The sequence below is a fragment of the Meriones unguiculatus genome, chromosome 17 (assembly GCF_030254825.1).
Source record: "Meriones unguiculatus strain TT.TT164.6M chromosome 17, Bangor_MerUng_6.1, whole genome shotgun sequence".
NCBI classification, from domain to species: Eukaryota; Metazoa; Chordata; class Mammalia; order Rodentia; family Muridae; genus Meriones; species Meriones unguiculatus.
In genome coordinates this window covers 40,697,946-40,716,843 of record NC_083364.1, presented here as the reverse complement: position 1 = coordinate 40,716,843, position 18,898 = coordinate 40,697,946, and the positions used below count along the sequence as shown (strand labels likewise).

Sequence of the window (18,898 nt, the reverse complement as noted above, 5' to 3'; positions counted from 1 at the left end):
AGCACAGAAAACAGGGCAGCCAGTGAATTAGGGGTCTACTGGAAAGCAGCTGTCGAGTTCCTACACAGCTGTTCTGGTTTCTCGCCATGGACCCAAGCTGTTAAAGGCAGAGCCCGGAGTGTCTTTGTAAAATGTACGTCAAGTGGTTACGAAGTAATGATTCAGCATATGCAGCTGAAATCCATGGTACTCTTCCCGCTTTCCGTTTCATTGATTCCCACGTCAGCTGAGGTTTTAGAAGCTAAATGCTTGTACAGAAGGCAAGGCTGGTGGTGGTAGCTGCCTATATACTTAGCATTCGAGAGACAGAGGCAATAGGATCATTTGTTGCAGGATGTGTGACCACACTGTGAACCCTGAGACTGTGGACTGGAAAAGCCTGTTTCTAGTTGTGGCATGACTCAGCCCTAGCACACACCTTTAATCCAAGAGCTTTCTGTAAACAGGAATAAATAAAGTCAACCACAGGTCAAGAGGCAGAACAAGCAACCAGCTGACAAAGAATGGACCCAGAGGAGAAATGAGGAAACTTCAGTTTGAAGGGTTTTTAGGACAGCATGGAGAAGGGGCTTCTTCCTTCTGGGACATCAGCTTTGGAGGAAGCTCAGCTGGGCGCTTTCTCTGCCTCTCTGAGCTAGTAGGCTTTCACCCCTGCATCTGGCTCCTGAGTCTTTCTTTACTGGTAAAATCAAACGTCTGGGATTTTATGTAAAAACAACCACCATCACTTTGAAGCCATCCTGCCACAGACACACACTCACACACTCACACTCACTCGCACGCACACACACACTCGCACATACAACGTGAGGAGGTGGGAAGAGAGAGAGGTTCAAACTAGCACAATCCTATTTATATAAGGTTAATTTTCAAACTCTGGTATGTCCCAAATTTAATGACAGAGGCCAAAGTGGTAAGAAATGGAAGTTAATCAGAATTAAATTCAAAACTAATAAAATAACAGTTGATATTGAAACCGTGACTTTAATCCAGTCACAGGGCCACAGAACTCTATTTTACATATCAGTTTTTGTAATCCATTCTCCTTAAGGACTGTCCTTCTGTCTCCAGACTTCCTGTTCAGGGTCATAGTTGACCCTTGCCCATCGATAGCCAGTAGAGTGCATTTCTTCCCCCGTGTTTATTGAGGAATGCCCTTAGCTCTGGTTTGACAGACATCTGTTAACTGCTACCCAGGCTGTCGGTGATGGTGGGAACTTGCCCCAGAGCCTTGTCTCATTTTATGGCTAGCGCCTGTCATAGATCGGTAAACATTTTATCGCAGAGATCTGTTAGTCTCTACAATCGTGGTTTCACCTATTTCTATGACACGTAACCCGAACCTCAAAATAACCTTAGAAAGGGATGCAGCCCAGTAGTCATGGAAACAACAGGTAATAAAAGTCTGTCCCCTAGTACTTTATACTTCGTACTTGCAGGAGAGTTGTGTTGTATGTGTTTCTTTTTTTTTTTTTTTTTTTTTTCAATGCAGTTTATTCAGGAACATTGAACAATCCTCGGACCCCGGGGAAAGCCAGCCCACAGCTTAAATAGCCTCTGGGTAGCCAACCCAGGCGTGCCACGGGGGCAATGCAGATAGGTCCACATACATGGAAGCAAGCCAGATCCTCGGCCTTAGCCAAATGTGGAGTTGTTCGTGACAGAGAGCACTCACCATCGGGAAGGTGGAAGGCGGAAACCAGCTCCATCTTTAAGGCATAGCATTCCGCAGCTCTCTACAGTTCCCCCTTTTTGTTTTAGACGCATCAGGCAAGAGTAGAGGTCTGATCTCTGTATGTGTTTCTTAAAGGTCGGATTTAAAACCTGCCCCTAACAGAGTCAGTCAGGAAAAGTAACGGCTCCACCATTGCCCACACAACTACAGACAAGACTAGGACGATGCGGTCAAGTTTGGAGGTTGAAGCTGCTGCTGGGTAGGACGTGCGCAGGCGCGGACATTGGAGCTTCTGGCCCACTCCACTTACCACGAGGGATAGGCTTGTGGTCTTTACAGACACCTTTCCTCCAGTCTGCCTAGAAAACTTGCCCTGTACGCCTTCATTTAGTCTAGCTCAGTGGTTCTAAATTTAGTTTCCAAAGAGAAAAAAAAATTTTTTTGTGGGTAGCACACACAGGACCATATAGCCTGTACTTTATGGGCGATTAAAGAAATTCTCAGAGATAATTTCACTTGTGCTTAATTTTCCTCGTCTTTGGTCATTTCACAGCCCTTTTGTTCCTCTGTGTGATAGGCGAATTGGCTCTGTTGGAGAGAACTGTCGGAAATATAATTGAGGACTTCCTGTGCCACCTGAACAAAGAAGAGGAAAACTCTCCGTGGTCCAAATACCCTCTCAGTCCTCCCACGCTGGCATATAATAAGCATCGCATTGGCATTTATAAAACCCATAGGTGCCATGCTTCCTATTTTCCTGTTGCTAAGCAGACAGGCGACTCCAGGAGAGGACTTAGAGATTCTGAATTTTAATTCTAGGGGCTCAGAAAGAGAACTCCCTCCCCCCCAAAATGACACTTGGGCAGGCTGAGATTAAGAAGCTGTCTCAGCCTGCTGCTTCCTCTCACAGAGAGGGGTGCGAATGCCCTTATTGACTGGGAAACTGTCTTCCACAAGCGATGCCCTGCAGTGTCATCAAAGGAAAGGTAAACAGCGGAGGACAGGAAGCTGAAAGTCATTGCAGGCACACAAACCTGGCCTGAGCCGTGGGAAAGCGCATCTACCTGATAGAATCCTTGTCTACATGGAAGTTCTTCATCCCACGCTTCCTGAGACTGGTGACGACGGACGTGTCGGTTGTTTGGTAATCACTCTGCAATGCCTCCCCCCCTCCACACCAAAGCTAATAGACTTGGCTTCCCTTTCTCCTGACCTCTGTCTGTGGCCAGCTCGTGCTTTCATTTTGCCCATGTCACCCATTTAGAGGCCAAACAAGAGCTCAGAGAATGAGCACAGATTTTTATGGCCGTTTGTGAGCTAACTGGGGAGATGGTAAAGTGAGGAGGTTCTGCCATGTTAATTCCCAAATGTTAGAGACAAGGGGAAAAGAATTATTGAGGTAAGGAGAACCAGGTAAAGGCAGGATGGGGTGTGTGTGTGTGTGTGTGTGTGTGTGTGTGTGTAAATTGCGTGCTTCACGAGAGTCTGACTTAAGAAGAATGGGGTAGGGACTAAAAGCCAAAGGTTCTTGTTTATGTAGCGTCTGGATCTGTGGCGTTTGGGGTAGAGCTGTAGCTGGGACTGACTTTTTACCCACTGTGCTGAAAGGAGATGCACAGCAGGGGCCAGGGAGGGCATTTGCTAGACCACTGAACTTCACAAAAGGCCAGGCTTGTGGCACAGGCCCCCACAATTCTAGCTACTCAGCAGTCTGACATGGGAAGATTCCAAGTTCAAGATATGCCCAGGATGCAGAGTGAGTTCAAGGCCACCATAACAACTTAGTAAGACTGTCACCCAGTAAGTACAAAGAGGGCAGGGGGGTAGCTCTGTGTCAGAGCTTGCCTGGCATATGTGAAGTCCTTAGGTTCAACCCTGGATACCAAAAAAGAAAGTCACATAAGGTTAAGAGTCAATTGTTAGGGACAAAAACCAAAACAAACAAACAAACAAAAACCCAGTTTAAAATGACTGAAGTAGATAATATTTTAAGATACATCTTGACCACTCTGAATTCTTCCATTTCTGTTCTTGGTGGAGAGGGTGGGCAGCCTTCAAACTGTGCTTTGCCCTCTAAGTTCCTATAATTAGGAGGAGATATGGAGCAAGGCAGGAAACAAAATGATTGAAAAATTCCAATTTTTGTCTAAGAGGGGAAAAAAACCTGAGCATTTAGCAGAAGTAACTTTGTAGATGTTTTCAGGAATAGATGAACTGTCATGGGTCAACAAGGAGAAGCAAGGTTCCCTTGGAACCTTGGTTCTCCTTGGACTCAGGAGAGAAGTAAGGCAGGGGTGTGGACAGATCCTCAGAATGGGAAAAAAAAACATCTAAGTAAGAGCTCGATTTACTCGAGTGTAAAATCCGAGGCTCACGGGACCTGCCTCAGCCTGCAAGTGACTGCAGCAGGATGACAGCAGAGTCACGGTTCTTCCCGTTACCTGTCAGGCACCGTGCAAACGAATTCGCACCTACTCTCTCACAGAGCTCTCACGGTGCTGCAAGGCCAGTGTTGTCATCACGTTTATAAGTGAGGCACCGTGGCTCAAGGGCTTGGCTGGTAAGTAGTGGGGTCAGGGACGCAAACCCAGGCCCGGGCCTGCTAAACTCAGAGACAAAGGGAATGCGGCAGGCTCTCGTACTTGTCTTCCTTTAGAGAGTTCTGTCTCTTACAGTGCTGGGTCATTGCTGCAGAATGAGAGTTGAGTATTAACAGTGGCCTGCCACCAGAGGACTTTGAGAATCCTTTGCAGACAATTCTCTCATCCCTATTCCAGACTTCAGAAGTCTCTCTTAAAGGACGTCGGTGTTAAAGGCGTTCTCTGTATTCTGAGAGAAGTGTAGGTTAATGTTAAAACCCTAAGGGCATACAGGCAGTCCGACCAGTCTGTAACTAAATCCAAACCACACCCTTGCCTATCTACATGACATTAAACCAAAAAGATATGTTTGCCTTCCCTGCTCTCCACACAAACTTACAATCAATCAGCGTAGTTCAAGATTCCCTGCTCAGCCAAGAGTCACAAACAGGAATGCCAGCACTTACTTTAAAAATCAGTCTAAGTTTTCAATGGCTTTGGCCCCAGTGTGAGCATTTCCGTTGAAGGCTTTGAATGCATAGTGTGTTTCAGTTCAGGGGGCCGGATTACCTGGTTAGGATCAGGGCCAGCTTCATCCCAGTTGTTAGTGATGTGGCCTTGGTCAATGGATTCAAAGGGCTTGTGGGAAACCGAAGGAAGAATCCTATACAGCCAGCTAGGGGGGAACAAGAAAAACAAGACCCAGCTTTAGACAATGTTCCGAGGGACACAAAATGGCTCTGGAGCTGCCATCAGTAAGTCACTCAACAACCGTCTGTGGGCTTCTTCCTCAATAACCATCTCCTGCCTGTAACTCTGGTCTCTTCACTCCTTCCATGACACCCATCACCCTTTAGCTTGGCTCTGGCTTCTACCTATTCATATACTGCCAGAAGAAGAAGAGGAGGAAGAGGAGGAGGATTGCCTTTTCCAACAACTGTAAGGGAAAAGGAAGCACCATGAGGAAAACACACATAGAAATCCACAGAAAAGCATCCTGGGATACTAATTCTCACTTCCCACGTCAGAACAGCAAATCCTGGATAGCCTGAGAGAATACAAGGAGTGCCTTTGTTATTTTTTAAAAAGGTGACTCAACTTTGTTATTTAAAATGACAGAATGGTTTAGGACAATGGTGGAATAATTCCGTAAATTTAAAAATTCCTGGGGATGGCCAACTCCTCTACAGTATTTTTCACGTCTATTCGGTAGAGGTCCAGAGCTTAACATTCTTTCTCATGTATTTCTATTTCCTTGGGTATCTCCAATGCACGTATAAGCACAATTGGCAAACTATAGGCCTGCTGTCTTCTCACACTGATGATACAGGAGAAAACTTGTCTCCCACATCTCCCCCCACTATGGATATTATTATAATTTTACTTTTTAGAGCGATATTTCCTCGTTTCTAATTTTTTTTGTGTGAGTGTGCTATATGTAGGTGATGTGTGAGAATGTGTGTGTGCACAGGGGGACACACCCTTGTGCATTATGTTAGAGAAGAACACTGGTGTCCTGCTCCATCAGTCTCTGTTTTATTCCCTTGAGGCAGGGTCTCTCACTGAGCCTGGAGCTGGACTGGAGGCTAGTGAGCTCTGGCAGTCCTGTTTCTGTGTCCCACGGGTGCATGCAGCCATATTGGCTTTTTATGTAGGTGACGGGGATTTGAACTCAGGTCCCCCTGCTTACACAGCAAATGCTTTTTTTCACTAAGCCACCTCTCGAGCTCCAATGAATGAAAAATAGCATTTGATTTTAAATGGGTCCTCTATTTTCAGTAAGGCTGAATAAGTTTTGCTTATTCATTAGTCCTTTGTAATTTGTCTATAAATTTCTTGTATAGTTCCATATTGGTTTCAACTGGGTTTTATTTGGTATTTTCTGGAATTCTTTTGTGAGAAGTTTCAGAAGTTTCAGTTCCCTGGGTAGTTATACATCCACGTCATAATGTAGTATATTTATGTGTAATGGAAGTTTTGGTTTCTTTGTAAAATCAGTTATGTTACACAAACATGTTTTTGTTTTAAAGCCAAGTGTGGGATTTTAGTTGGGTTTCAGTTTGTTCATCAACGATAATTGTCCCAAGCAGGGCGTGGCCTTTGACAGCTGGTAACACCCTTCTTCATGCAGCCCGGAGAGGGGTGTGGTCTAGGGCTCTGAGGATATAAATATGAGAGCCCAGAAAGAGAGGGTGTGGTGCGTGGTGGTGACATGTGCCGAGTAGCAGTTTGAAGGGACCAGAGTGGTGTGGTGGTTTGTGGCCGACAGATGGAGAGAAACGCTTCAGGGCACAGCGGATTGGCGGAGACTGCTGGCTGCATTTGCTGTTGATGGAGATTGGTATAGCCCTAAAAGAACAGGAGAAGTAAAGGGGTCTGTGCCCCCTCTCCCCAATAACCTTCTCTCTCCTCCTTACGGTTGGGGGTTGGGAGGGAGAGGCTTTAGGGAACCCCAAAGTAGAGTTTAAAAGCTAGCGCTCCATTTATGTTTTGCTTTGGCTTTTCTTTTCTTTGTTAAGTTTTGCTGTCTGCGTACGTTAAGGCCTGAACTGAAGGTCTCTTTTTCCAGAATCAAATCTGCCTCAAGGAATGGGAAAAGAGCCTGCTGAGGGAATCCTAAAGGTGAGAGGGACACTGTGTCTCACTGAGTCTTCCCAGTGGTTGACAGGGTGAGGAGGGGGGAGCACCTTCCGTGACAACGGAAGACCTGTGGTGCTCCAGGAGTGAAGGTGGCCTGGCTGGACACTGAGCATCTGTTCCTCCAGCTCTTGATGCCATGACGTCAGACCTTGGACTCGCCAAGCCTTTCCAGCTCCCGGGAGTCTGTGGGCTGAGCATGTCTGCACGTCTCAGCACTGGCTGTATGATTCAACTGCCCAGGTCCTGTTCTCCTCACCTTTATCCCACAGGGTTAGGCTAAGGACTGCAAGTTCACCTACCTAAAACCCCAGGCATGTGTAGGCACTCATTCACTGGACAGTTATTGAACTGCTCTCCCTTCATCATCATGGGTTTTTAACCACAGTTTAAACTTTCCACATTCTCTGTCTCAAGAGATAGATGGAACCTCTAATGATCTTAGTGTTTCTAGTGCTTTGGGGTTTAAGTGAGCAGTGACTAGCTGAGAACTGCAGGCAGGACACACTTTTCTGCTGGAGGTTTGAGCATTTTCATAAAAGTCCCGTGAATACCCCTAGGGAGTTCTGAGCAGATGGGTGAGCCATGCCTAGTGTCCCTTATTTTTCAGCTGAGTTTATAAAACTCCCCAGGCTACACTACATTGCCCTGGACAGAGATTTAATTCTGATGCAGGGAATGTTGCCAGCTCCTTAATGAAATGCCAACAGCTCCCTTTCAGCCTCCTGGAACAGAGCTCAGCTCCTGCTGGCTGAAGATATTGCTGAATAATGGGGGCAGGAGGCAGATTCCAGAGACCAGGTGGCCTGTGTGTAGATGGACTATGGAGTCAAGAACACAGACATGGAGGCCAGGCTGTCTTACATTGCAGCAGATAGGAGCTGTTCGTGGATCATCTTATCTTGTCTAAGGAAGAGACAGTTAAATGACAATAGAAACAGCCTCTGGAGGCTTGTCTGATTTGGTGTTGTGTCTGCTTAGTCGGTTTTGGTGTTTTGAGACACGGTATGTAGTCCAGGTTGGCTTCAGCCCAGGATCTCTCCCTCCAGCCCCTTTCCAGAGATTACAGGCATTCACCGCATGCCCAGCTTAATCTTTGCTTGCTTGTTTGTTTTGACAAATACACGAGATTCTATATCTTCCCCTATCCCTTCACCTACATTGTCTCTGGAGATCCAGTTTACAAATGAAGACAATCTGCGAGGATAGACAGCTTGTTCAGTGCCAAACAGCTATAGACAAAGGAGTAAGAGCTGAACCACCGGGCCTGCCTGCCTGCCGAGTCCATGATGAAGGGAAACGATATTTAGCATCCACGGGGCTCTTTGTGCTGTTGTGCTCACTGGCCCGTCTGCTTCTCAGGAGGACTCAAGACAGTGGAGACAAACCCATTCCCTCCTTCTATTCAGGCAGCATAAGACCCATTCCAACTCTCCTTCAAATCTCCAAAGTCAGCGACATCGTTCATTGTACATACCTTACCTGAAATCCCAACAATTAGATACGATTTATTCAAATAACAACACCTGACTGCCTCCTGGGTCTTCGGCGTCTGCATCTAACCTACTCTGTAGAAGCTGATTAGAGAGCAAGTTCTTGAGGTAGCTTGTAGGATTAGAGTGAGCACAGAACAAGCCATACTGTGCTAATGAATGCACTGGTTCCCAGGAAAGGCAAGTTCCAAAGAGGAAAAGCCTCATAAACTCAAACCGCAAGGGGCCACACTGCAGGACCTTTCAAGCACTTCCGCTGGGATTAGCAGGTTTCATGGAAAGAACATCATTCTTCCAGTCAGCCAAGCAGATGTCTGACACTTCTCTGACTGTGATTTGAAACCATACAATCCTCAGAGGAAAGTCAGAGTTGAGAAACATTTCCTGCGGAATTCTAGTGAGCCTTGGTAACAGAACTGGACTCTGCTTTTTGCCTCTGGACGGCTGTTCCCTAGCTCTCTGCTGCCGACCACTCACTGTGAACAAGCCTGGATGCCCCTGGTGTGACCCAGAATGCAGCTCACAGCTCACAGCTCACGAGGAGGACCTTGGGGAGACTGTGGCTGGGATACAGTTCCCACCGACCGTAAGTCAGAACCTATCTCATTACGCACCTTCTCTTGTTGGTGCTCCGTGGGCAGGTGAAGGCAGATCCTGAGAGCTGCTCGGCGTAGAGATTGTAGGGGCAGACCTGAGGATTATTCTAAAACAAAGGAGCCAACACACAGCGTCATTCCAATATCCAAAGCACCTACCTTCCCACCAAACAGTTCACTGTGTGTGTGTTGGGGGAGCTTACGGGGACGGGGGAGAGGGGGTTAGATCCTGGCCTGAATCGGGGAGGCTCTAGGCCTCTGCATGTTACTTTCCCAACCCAAGTTTACATGGAATACCCCGTGACTTCCCCTATCGTGGGAGTGATACAGGCTTATTGTGGAAAATTCATAACATGTGTGGTGACGTCACCCTTACCTCACTGACCGAAGTAGCCCAATATTGTTTGAATATTTCTTTCCATGCTTACCTCAGAGTGAGGGTCTTAGAGACATATGTAATAACTAGTCATTTTTTTTCCTTTTGAAAAGGACCTACTATGTCAGGAGCATTTCTTTTGTTTTTGAGACAGGTCTCTCAAATTCAGCCTGCTCTCAAACAGCCTGCTTTCAAATTCAAGATCCCCCCCCCCCCGTTTCTGCCTCATGAGTGCTGGGGTTCCTGGTGTATGCCACTATGCCCAGTTGATAAGTACTTTTTATGCCATGAAATAGCCACCAAAAAGTTTTGACGATAAACCCGTTTGCTGTAGTTTTTGCTGCTGTGCAAAACCGTGCATGTATTTTTCAAGTAACTTTTTTTTTTTTTTTAAGTCATACTTGTGTCTGATGCAGCAAAAAAGGAGCTCCCAGAAAGCTGCTCCAATCCTGGACTTTGTGGGTATATCCTGGAAGTCCTGCAGCAGTTAATCTCACTAATTTGGCAATTTGCTGTAGCTAATCAAAGATTTAAGTCCAGTTTTGATATTTTTATTGCTATTGTGCTGTAACGCCATTGTCCCAGCGATCTTGGAAACCGAAAGTTCACCTGCTAAAGTAGGAGAACTGTGTTTGGGGGCAGTTTTTGGCCTCCAAGTTTGTCTTCCAGGACTTCAGCTTGGAGCTCTCCCAGCGTTCCCTTCACTCTTACCTGTCCTTCCGGCAGGGAACCTGGACAGCGAGGGTCCTCTGAAGCACACTCGTTCCCGAATCCGGAAATGTACTACAGGTGACAAAGACACGGTTTTCTTTTGTTACTGGGACATATTTATTTGTTCATGTGTGTATAGGCTTACATATGTGTGGTGAGTGTGTGTGTGTGTGTGTGTGTGTGTGTGTGTAAAGGACCACAGTTGATATTGAATGCCTTTCCTGCTTGCTCTCCACCTTATATACCGAGGTAGTCTCTCTCTCTCTGAACTGGAGGTTCACCGCTAGGCCGGCTAGCCAGTTTGCTCCAGGACCTCCTGACCCTCTACTTCTCACAAGCTGGTGCCTTCCGGGGATCCAAACTCTGGTCCTTGAACCTGAGCTGCAGTTGATAGACCTGCTGAGTCATACTCCCAGCCCTGAATGGGATTGAAAGAATGTTTCACAACACTGCCTTTCTACAAAGGCAAGAACAGCTAGGAGGGAGGGCATGTCTCTGTGTATGATGCTCTCTGTATGTAATATCTGCTATGTCTCGGCTGCCAACCATTTAGGAACCCTTAAGTGTTGTGTGTATTTAAATATTTGCAGTTAACCAGAGGAATGCTGGGTATTTCACAGACTTTTTTTTTTCTACCCTTAACCATTCTTGACTGGTTTTATTAAGCTTGCTTTTAATGATCCCATTTCAAGAATGAGCTCTTTAATTTTGGTTCTATGTGGAAATTCCTGGAAGGGAGATGGCACAGGCATTGTTTCGACTCCAAATCAGCAGGAACCTGCTGGCTCTACATTGCAATTCCTTTCCCCGGGACTGCACACCCTAAAACAAAGAAATAAACAAGAAACCAACACCCCAAACTGGGAAGAGGTGGCTTTCGAGTGACCGGAAGATGCTTGCTGGAAAACTCCTTCCCCGGGAGCCAACCTCACCTGGGTTATCTATAGTGTGTGTGCCTGTGAGTCCCTGCGTGGGGTGTGCGTACGAGCTGTGCTCTGGGGGAGCCTGCTCTGATTGCCATCTCAGGGGAAAATCAAGTTTCTCAACAAGGTAACTTACAGGTGTCCCCTGAAGTTTATCCCCCCCCCCCCCGTAAAGACCGCTTTATTGGTGGTCATTGGTAAAGCCAATAAACACTGATTGTCCAAGATCTCAGTTATCAGGTTAACGTCCACGGACAGCTGTACTAGGACCAACTGCTGTCATTTGTTGTGTTGTGCTCTAAGTTATATGTTCCCTGTTCCTTGGAGAATGAATGCACAGCTGACACAGCCATCTGCTGGTCTACAAACTGAGAGCCCATGGTGCCTCTCTATGGGAGGCTGCCCCAACCTCTAGATGCCTCTAGATGCCTTGGAATCCCATTAGCCCTCTGAAACATCTTAGTTTCCTCTCTGGAAATGTATTTACAAAAAGGTTGCATGAAATCGTGCTTAGGGCCATTGAGGATGGGTGGCAAATTTTTGCAACATCCTGGCTCAGTTACTGCTCACCCACTGCGCCCCAAGACATATTATACTTTCAATGCTTAGCACACCCAACTGGCTGACACTGTCTGGCTTCCCTGTTCGGCTATGTTTCCTGAAGTTTGGGATTGTGCCGGTTTTATTTACCTCTGTGTCTCCGCTCACGCAAGCCATTCAGTGAGCCTCCATTGGGAGTTTCTCCCTCAGGACTAGACCTCAAAGTGCGTGATTGCCACGGTGAGTGGGATTTGACCTCCCTTTGCTCTAACGTAAAAGCGAGTTGGTTTTAGCCCACGATAGGGAGAGCGCAGCCTTCCTGGGTGAGTGAAATGCCACCATCTGAACACAGTTCTTGAAGAGATATAAGAAGGATGGGTGTGGGCGGAGGGTAGGCCCTTCAAAGTTCTTGGCAGGGGAAGAATGAGCTAGCTGTAACACAGGCTGGATATGTGTGAGCAGTCATCAGGCCAGCAGCGTCTATATTTGGAAGGAATATGAAATGTGAAATGTTATGACCTAGAAAGCAACGGGAATGAAATTATTCATTTGCCCGTCAGACACTTTTTTTTTTTTTTTTTTTGGTCCGGGGAGGGTGTTGCTGGAGGGTTGAACTCGAGGCCCCATGTATGTCACCACTGAGCTAAACCTCTCAACCCCCACAGTCTTAGTTTTTAAATCTCTCTGAAAATTTATCAGAACAAACCTCCTCCCCCAACCAAGTTCTATTATAATGAGATGTGTTCCAAGCTGCACGCAGTACGGAATTATAGCTTTGGGGTAATGGCAGAGGCGATCCACTACCCTGAACCTCCGCTGAGTACAATTTTCTTCTCTCAAAATGAGCCTTGTGCTCATCACCAACAGGACTGAGTCGGAGCCGCTGAGAATCAGCAATGACCGCAAATTATCTTCAGCTCTGTGAAACAGAATTGTAGATCAGCCTGCGACAGAAGCCGGGCCGAGGAGGACAGCGGCCCCACTCTTCTTTGTTGGGCTGCCACATTGTTCCTATCTGCGGGGAGGAAGAGAGGCCTAAGAGCTCCGCAGCCAGCTCAGCTTTCTGGCAGGCAGGGGCGGATTCACTGATTAACCTCCGCTGCTCATTGTAACCGCCCCCCCCCCCGCCCCCCAACAGAGGTTAGAGGTGCGTTAGGAACAAGGGGAAAACCAGAGCTAGTGAATCTGAACCATTTGATTAAGGATGTGCTCTAAGGAAAAAGGGAAAGAAGACAGAAAGAACAGCTGTTGGCTGGGAAGGCAGCCACCCCTCCGAGCTCTGAGGGAAAGGGGGAAGGAGGGAGAGAGGGAGGGAGGGAGGGAGCAATTTTGAGTCTTTTTTTTTTTATTCCACCCCATGGAAGTGCACTAGCTTAAAGAGCAGGTGGAAGGTGCTGAGTCACCGTTAGCAGGCTGGTCCTCCTAACCCTCCCGGAGCAAAATTATAGAGCTTTAAGATGGGGCGCTTTGCCGCCGCCTAGGAAGGCTTCGCGGTGGGGGGAGCTGTGTTTTTGCAGCTGCTGTCTCAAGGCCCCCAGTCCAAGGACAGAATCTGAACTGTCCTTTTATCATCTGTGAAAAACCCAAGCGCTGCGCTCCCGCAGCCGCTGCGATTATGTAAAGACGCGCCTTCTGCAAAATACGAAATAAAAACCTGACATTCAGGGAGCGTGTTTATGTTTCCTTCAGCTCAGATTTCTGAATAATTTGGTGCTATATAAAAATACGGTCTTCTTTCTTTCCACGCTCGTTAAATGAAAGAATACACTTCTGGGGCCCGCGTGAGTTGGGTGCAGTCACTTCTTTGGCAGCTCACTCGCATCCAGCTTTTTGGTTCTCACCTGGTCCCCAGGATATCATTTACTTGTCAGGTACTTTCTTCTGAGTCAGGTTCTTCTGGGTAACACTGGGTGGGGGAGCAGGCCTCACTTCCTTTTACTGGGTGCTATGGAAATAGGGACAAGTCTGGAGAGAGAGAGAGAGAGAGAGAGAGAGAGAGAGAGAGAGAGAGAGAGAGAGAGAGAGAGAGAGGCCTAGGGCTCCTCTTTTTTTAATTTAATTTTTTTTTTTCTGTGAAAGGATCCAGTTTTCCTGGCTAACCTTAATGGGATCATAAAATCTAGGTTGTTAAGGAAACTTGCAGGCTGACTAATGGTCTGGAATGACTATGTTTCTTATTTCTTAATGCCTAAAACTGCCAGGCACTGGCTTTTAAGTAGACAGCTTAGAACTTTGAAACCCCAACCTTTTGGCAAACAGTCCTCAAAGTGGGTGTTATCGGTTAGTTAACAATAAACCAGGAGTCACAGGCGGTGGCTCAGCCTGTGATTTCTGCACTTGGGAGGTACGTGAAGAAGAGTTCAAGGTCAACGCTCTGAGTAGTGAGCTCAACCTCTCCCCCACCCTCCCCAGCTACCCAAGACCTTGTAAGACAAAGATGAAACAAAACAGACAAAAAAAAAAAGAACCAGAGAAGCAACTTGGGGCTCCATGGGCCACAGAGTGAAGAGGTAGATCAGTGAGAGTAAAAACAAGTACCTACTCCTTCCTGTCCCAGAGCAAACCAACGCTAAAAGGTAAACTGATGGCCATAGATGTAGTGGTAGTGAGGGAGTTAGTAGACGCGTAGTCTCTTGTCTCAAATACCTGCCCTGAGTTTGTGGCTGCACAGAACAGCCCCTGACTGCAAAGTTAAAAACCAGAAGAATCCTGTCACAGCGAATTCTGTCTTCCCGGGTTGGCCTGAGAGAGAGCAGATGTTTTTCTCTGGAGGCTGGAGTCGTGGGGGCAAATTGCAGTCTTCATGCCCATCTCAAGAAAAACCCGACTAGAGGCACTGAATTCTTCATTCTGGTCTCTGTCACCTTGTTACTAGCTGTCTTCGCCAGTCTCCGTTCTTTGGGAAGGAGCCTAAGGAAGGTCCGTCCTGAGGTGATTTTCCAGTTGCCCTGAGGTAACTCAGAATGAATTTGGAAATGTGATCAGATATACTTCTGAGGATGTGAATAAGCAAACAGCTTTGGGCATGGGAAGACTGCTGATTTTTTGAGTGTTCTCAAAGGTAATCGCCTGTATCCTGTTTGGACAGCAGTAGAAGATATGGAAAAGGGAAAGCAGAGATCTAAGCGTGAAGATAAAGGTGCTGGGAGCCGAGGAATGTAGGCTCTTTAAAAATTGAAGCCACAGAAAGAGTCTTCAGAGCCTCCAGACAAGCTCAGCCACGCTGACACTTAGATGTTGGCCTAGAGGGACATCCACTCTCCAGAAGTGCAGGGGAAGGTTTGTGTTATTTTAACCCAGTAAGTTTATGGCAATTTGGTGTAGCCCAACAGGAAACTATGGGCCAGTGTGTCCTCTCATCGGAAGAATCATTTCCGGCCTGAAGCGGGCATGTGAAACTAGCTCTCCATGTGAGAGATGGTAGACCCGAAGTGGCAGGAAGTCCAACCTTGAACTTCATGGGATCATTTTAGCTTTTGACTTTGCTTCCCCTAGTTACGCTTTTATTTATGTCAATATGGTTTCATTCAAGGTTTTGTGTTGACATAGCCGTTGAAATGATGGAGGAAATGTGAGAAACGTTTTAAATTAAGTTTTATAACGTTTATTGATTATATAATATTATATATACTAATATATAATGTTTATTGGGTGTGCTTTAATCTGGCTCTCCGTGTCGAGATGCCTGACCTCTGGAAATGACCTTTCCTTCTGGAGATCCGTTAGACAGCAGGCAGGGCAAGCCTTTGAAGCGGAGAACAAAGGCCAGCGTGCCATTTGCATGTGCTGGTGTTTTGCATAATAAGTTGCTTAAACACTGCGGCAGGACAGGACTTTAGATATGATTTATTTATAAATGGTAAGAGTGTTTCCTCCCTTGAAGATGAGCTGTCTCATAGGATTTCCATCAAAAAACAAAACTGAAGAATTCTCCTTTCTCTACATCCTCAACTGCACCCCTGGCATTATGGTCCCATTCTCTATGCCTGCTCCCCTGCGATTCAGATCCACACATTGGTCCCCTCCTGGGAACCTCCTTTCATGCAGCAGCCTCCAATTTAGCTGAAGTACTAGGTTCCTGAAGCCCACAGATCTTTCTGGGTATTTTGCATCTTCGCATGGGGTATTTCCTCCGTCCTAATTCTTTGTCACTTCACCTAGGGACAGCTTCCCTTGAGAAGTTTCTCCATCCCCAATCTGCATTAAGTGCAAGGCCACCAGCTAAGCACAGGATGAGAGCTAACTCTCAATCTGGGGTGAAGATAAAGGAGAAAAGCCCCTTACCACGGTGCTAAGCACCTTCAAGGCGTCTATTAATTAGGGGCCTGCTGGATTCACCATCCCAGCTTTGATTAGAAGGCTTCCCGGCAATCAATGTTCAGTCCCTACATCCCAGGAAGAGACGTAGGGAGGCCGTCTCACTTGGCTTCAGCAAATTTATCAGGATGCTCTAGTTCCAGGTGCTGAGCACTAGGTAGAGTTTTAGAAACCAGGAACAAACTTCTTATCCCTGGCCCAAAGGTACAAGCCAAATAGGTGCCACTAATCTTCCCTTTGGGGCCTGAGATTTGAACTTCTTTTCAAGCCCAAGTTCTACTGAGGTCCCCATAATTTACCAGCAGGAACCCTGGATGGTTCCCTCCACCTTGCTTTCCTTATTGGTTTAAAATAGATATAAAATGGCACCCACACCCCAGGCTTACCATGAAGAGCACTCATGCATAGTTAAAGCACCTAGCACCTGCATCACGTGACCCAGTCACTCTTCTCAACGGCACACCAAACAAAAGGTTCTGTCCAGAGCTGAGTCTGAACCACCAGACGATTAAGTAGATTGAGCACATTGAACTGGCTGGCCTGAAGCAGTCCAGGAAGGCTCAGGATGACAGAGAGTGGTGGGGAAGGAGTGGAGAACACATACATGTGTGTGTCCATGTAGAAGGGGGGCTCTCAGCATGATCACTGGCCCTCGAGACAACCTTAGGAATTAACAAAGGCAAGGATGCTATTGCCTCCTTTGCCATCTCTTCCTTGTTAGCTCAGCTCAGTCAGCTCCTGCTAACACCGCAGCACAGCGGCTGAACACACGGGTTTAGGCCGAGCCCCTTCAGATGTGTGTGTGTTCCCGCGTGTGCGAGAGCTAGTGAGCTTGTGTGTTTATGTATGTGTGTATGTGAATACATATGCACATGAGCCTGTAGAGGCCACCAGGCTGGAAGAGGGTGTCAGATGCCCCGGAGCTGGACTTGTGAGCTGCTGAGTGGGCTCTGGGAACTGAACTCGGGTCCTCTGGAAGAGCAGCAAGTCCTCTTACCTACTAAGCCACCTCTACAGCCCCAACCCACCAGTCTTTTACAACTCCGACACCAGAAGACTTCTGAAGAAGGCACAATAAACTCGTTAGACACCTCTCCCCTCTTGCTCTGCCGTCCTTTCTTGCTTTCTGTCCATTTCTCTCCCATTCTTCTTTGTGTGGCATTGAGGTTTGACACCCGCTAGGTGTGCAGGGCCCAGTTTAAGCGATGCGCCCCAGGCACACTCTCTGATCTTAATTCAAATCCAGCCAGATGGTTTCTTACCTTTAACTCTGCCATTTCCCTTCTGCCAGAAGGAAAGCCAAGCTTAGGAGGTACTGGCGTTTCGGTGTCTCTTTAAAGCTGCTCTCTGGGCGTTCTCGCCTTCACCAGTACCCTGTCTCCGTGGCTCAGCAGGTCGGAGTTGCTTAACTGACTCACAAGTCAGAAAGTCCAACATGCCTACCTCAAAAATTCTTGCACAACTTTTTTTCTTTTTTTGGAATTATTAACCCCAAGTCATTTCTGAGAGCGTGCCCAGAGAACTGGCGGTTCCTCTCACCTGAGGTAAACATTGCCCAATTATGTGTTTCACTTTAAGGAAGGCTTCTCCTCCCTGCCCCCTCCCCCGCCTCCTCCATCCCCCACTCCCCAGAGAATGGAAACCTGTCTAAGAAAGCAACTGTGGGAATTAGTTAGCACCTGACAGACATGAGAGAGAATTCTCAATCCTGACTCAGGCCAGGAAGGAGCAAGGTCAATGCCCCATGCCCATGGAAAAACGCAAGGTGCTTTGAGCCAGGAGCAAGAGCTGTGGGAGGAAGGGGACAAGGACTGGACACTCTTGCCCCTGCCTCCCTGGGAAGAGCTCCGCTCCCAGAGTGTGAGGGAGTGTGAGTTGTTGAGGACCTCAAGTGTTGCACTGAGAGCAAACTGAGATGTTTACTGTCATTTGTCTTGTTTTCTTAAACTGTATTTAGTATTCTCCAATCTTTAGCCATTTGTTTCCTGATGCCTTCCTTCCTCTGAAAGCAGACTGTAGGCACACGGTTATCGTGTCATTCAGATGCTGATTTCAGCACCACCACTCCCTATCTGGTTGCAATCCTTGTTCTGAGAATCTCCTGTCTCAGTGCAGGAGACTTCAGCAGAGAGGAGGTGGAGCAGGAAAGCCATAAAAGCGCAAGTATCTCTGGGATGCATGCTGGGGAGCCAGGTTAATTTAGAGGGTTAAGAATAATGAGTAATAACTGCTCGGTTATTGCACTGTGAAGCTTATTAAAGCAATGTAATAGAGTCTTGGTTATTTGGGTGATAGCTGGGTTAAGGGAGAAACAGACAAGTGCAGGTTTATGAAAATAGCTTTAACAGCAGAGTGCTTCCCAGCTGCCTTCTCCCAGGCTCCCTTGTCCTTTGTCCTAACCGGTCCTAACATTGGCCAAGGAAAGGGTGTTGGAAGGTGCTTCACATGCGTACTCAGGGTGGGGGTGGGGGCGCTTAGAAAGTGAAACAAGGAGTGAAGCCTGATAACTCTCAGGGTAATAAATTCTTACTAGGGTTGATGGTGGGGGAGCTAGCTTTATGGTGCCAGGATGAGAGGTGGGGAGAGAGCCAACTCCTGCCATCTTCCCGGATCGAAGCTCCCTTGACCCTTTCTCTGTAACCCTGGGCCATTACAGCCCCACATGTTTGGTTGATTCCAAAATGAGAAAGCTGTATGGTACTGAGGGCTGATCCTCAGCACACAGAAGAGGAATATGAAAGTGGTTTTCTTTTTCCCTTTCTGATTAACCCTGAAATGTGAGCCTTTTCTTGCCTCTTTACTCCTCTGTTCTCTGGCATACAACTTCATATAGGGCATCTGAGGATGGAGGAAAGGAAGAAAGGGAAGGAGGGAGGGCTGGAGGGAGAGAGGAACGAAAGGAGAAAAGAGGGAGGGAAAGGAGAGTAAGGGAGGGGATGAAAAAAGAATCCGTTATAGTAAATTGCAAACAAAGCGTAGATTCTCCCCCATGTTTCTGTATGCCCCTTGAACATGACCTTGCTGTTTCCTCACTCAATCGTGTCTCTAGCT

The 18,898-nt window shown here is 47.1% G+C and overlaps 1 protein-coding gene across 2 annotated transcripts in view; it reads right to left on the bottom strand.

The window, feature by feature from the left end:
- Positions 1–17,276, bottom strand: part of Hgd (homogentisate 1,2-dioxygenase) — a 48,136-nt gene extending 30,860 nt beyond the window's left edge. Inside the window, exons 1-5 of one of the 2 annotated variants that reach the window (XM_060370368.1) lie at positions 17,110–17,265; positions 11,681–12,010; positions 10,068–10,139; positions 8,999–9,087; positions 4,825–4,930 (exon numbers count right to left, since the gene is read on the bottom strand). In XM_060370368.1, the coding sequence (XP_060226351.1) occupies positions 4,825–4,930; positions 8,999–9,087; positions 10,068–10,139; positions 11,681–11,707 (294 nt within the window). In that variant the 5' untranslated portion in view covers positions 11,708–12,010; positions 17,110–17,265. Of the gene's footprint in view, positions 1–4,824; positions 4,931–8,998; positions 9,088–10,067; positions 10,140–11,680; positions 12,011–17,109 lie in introns of both variants that reach the window. The other variant, XM_060370369.1, reaches the window with a different exon arrangement.
- Between the last annotated feature and the right edge of the window lie 1,622 nt (positions 17,277–18,898).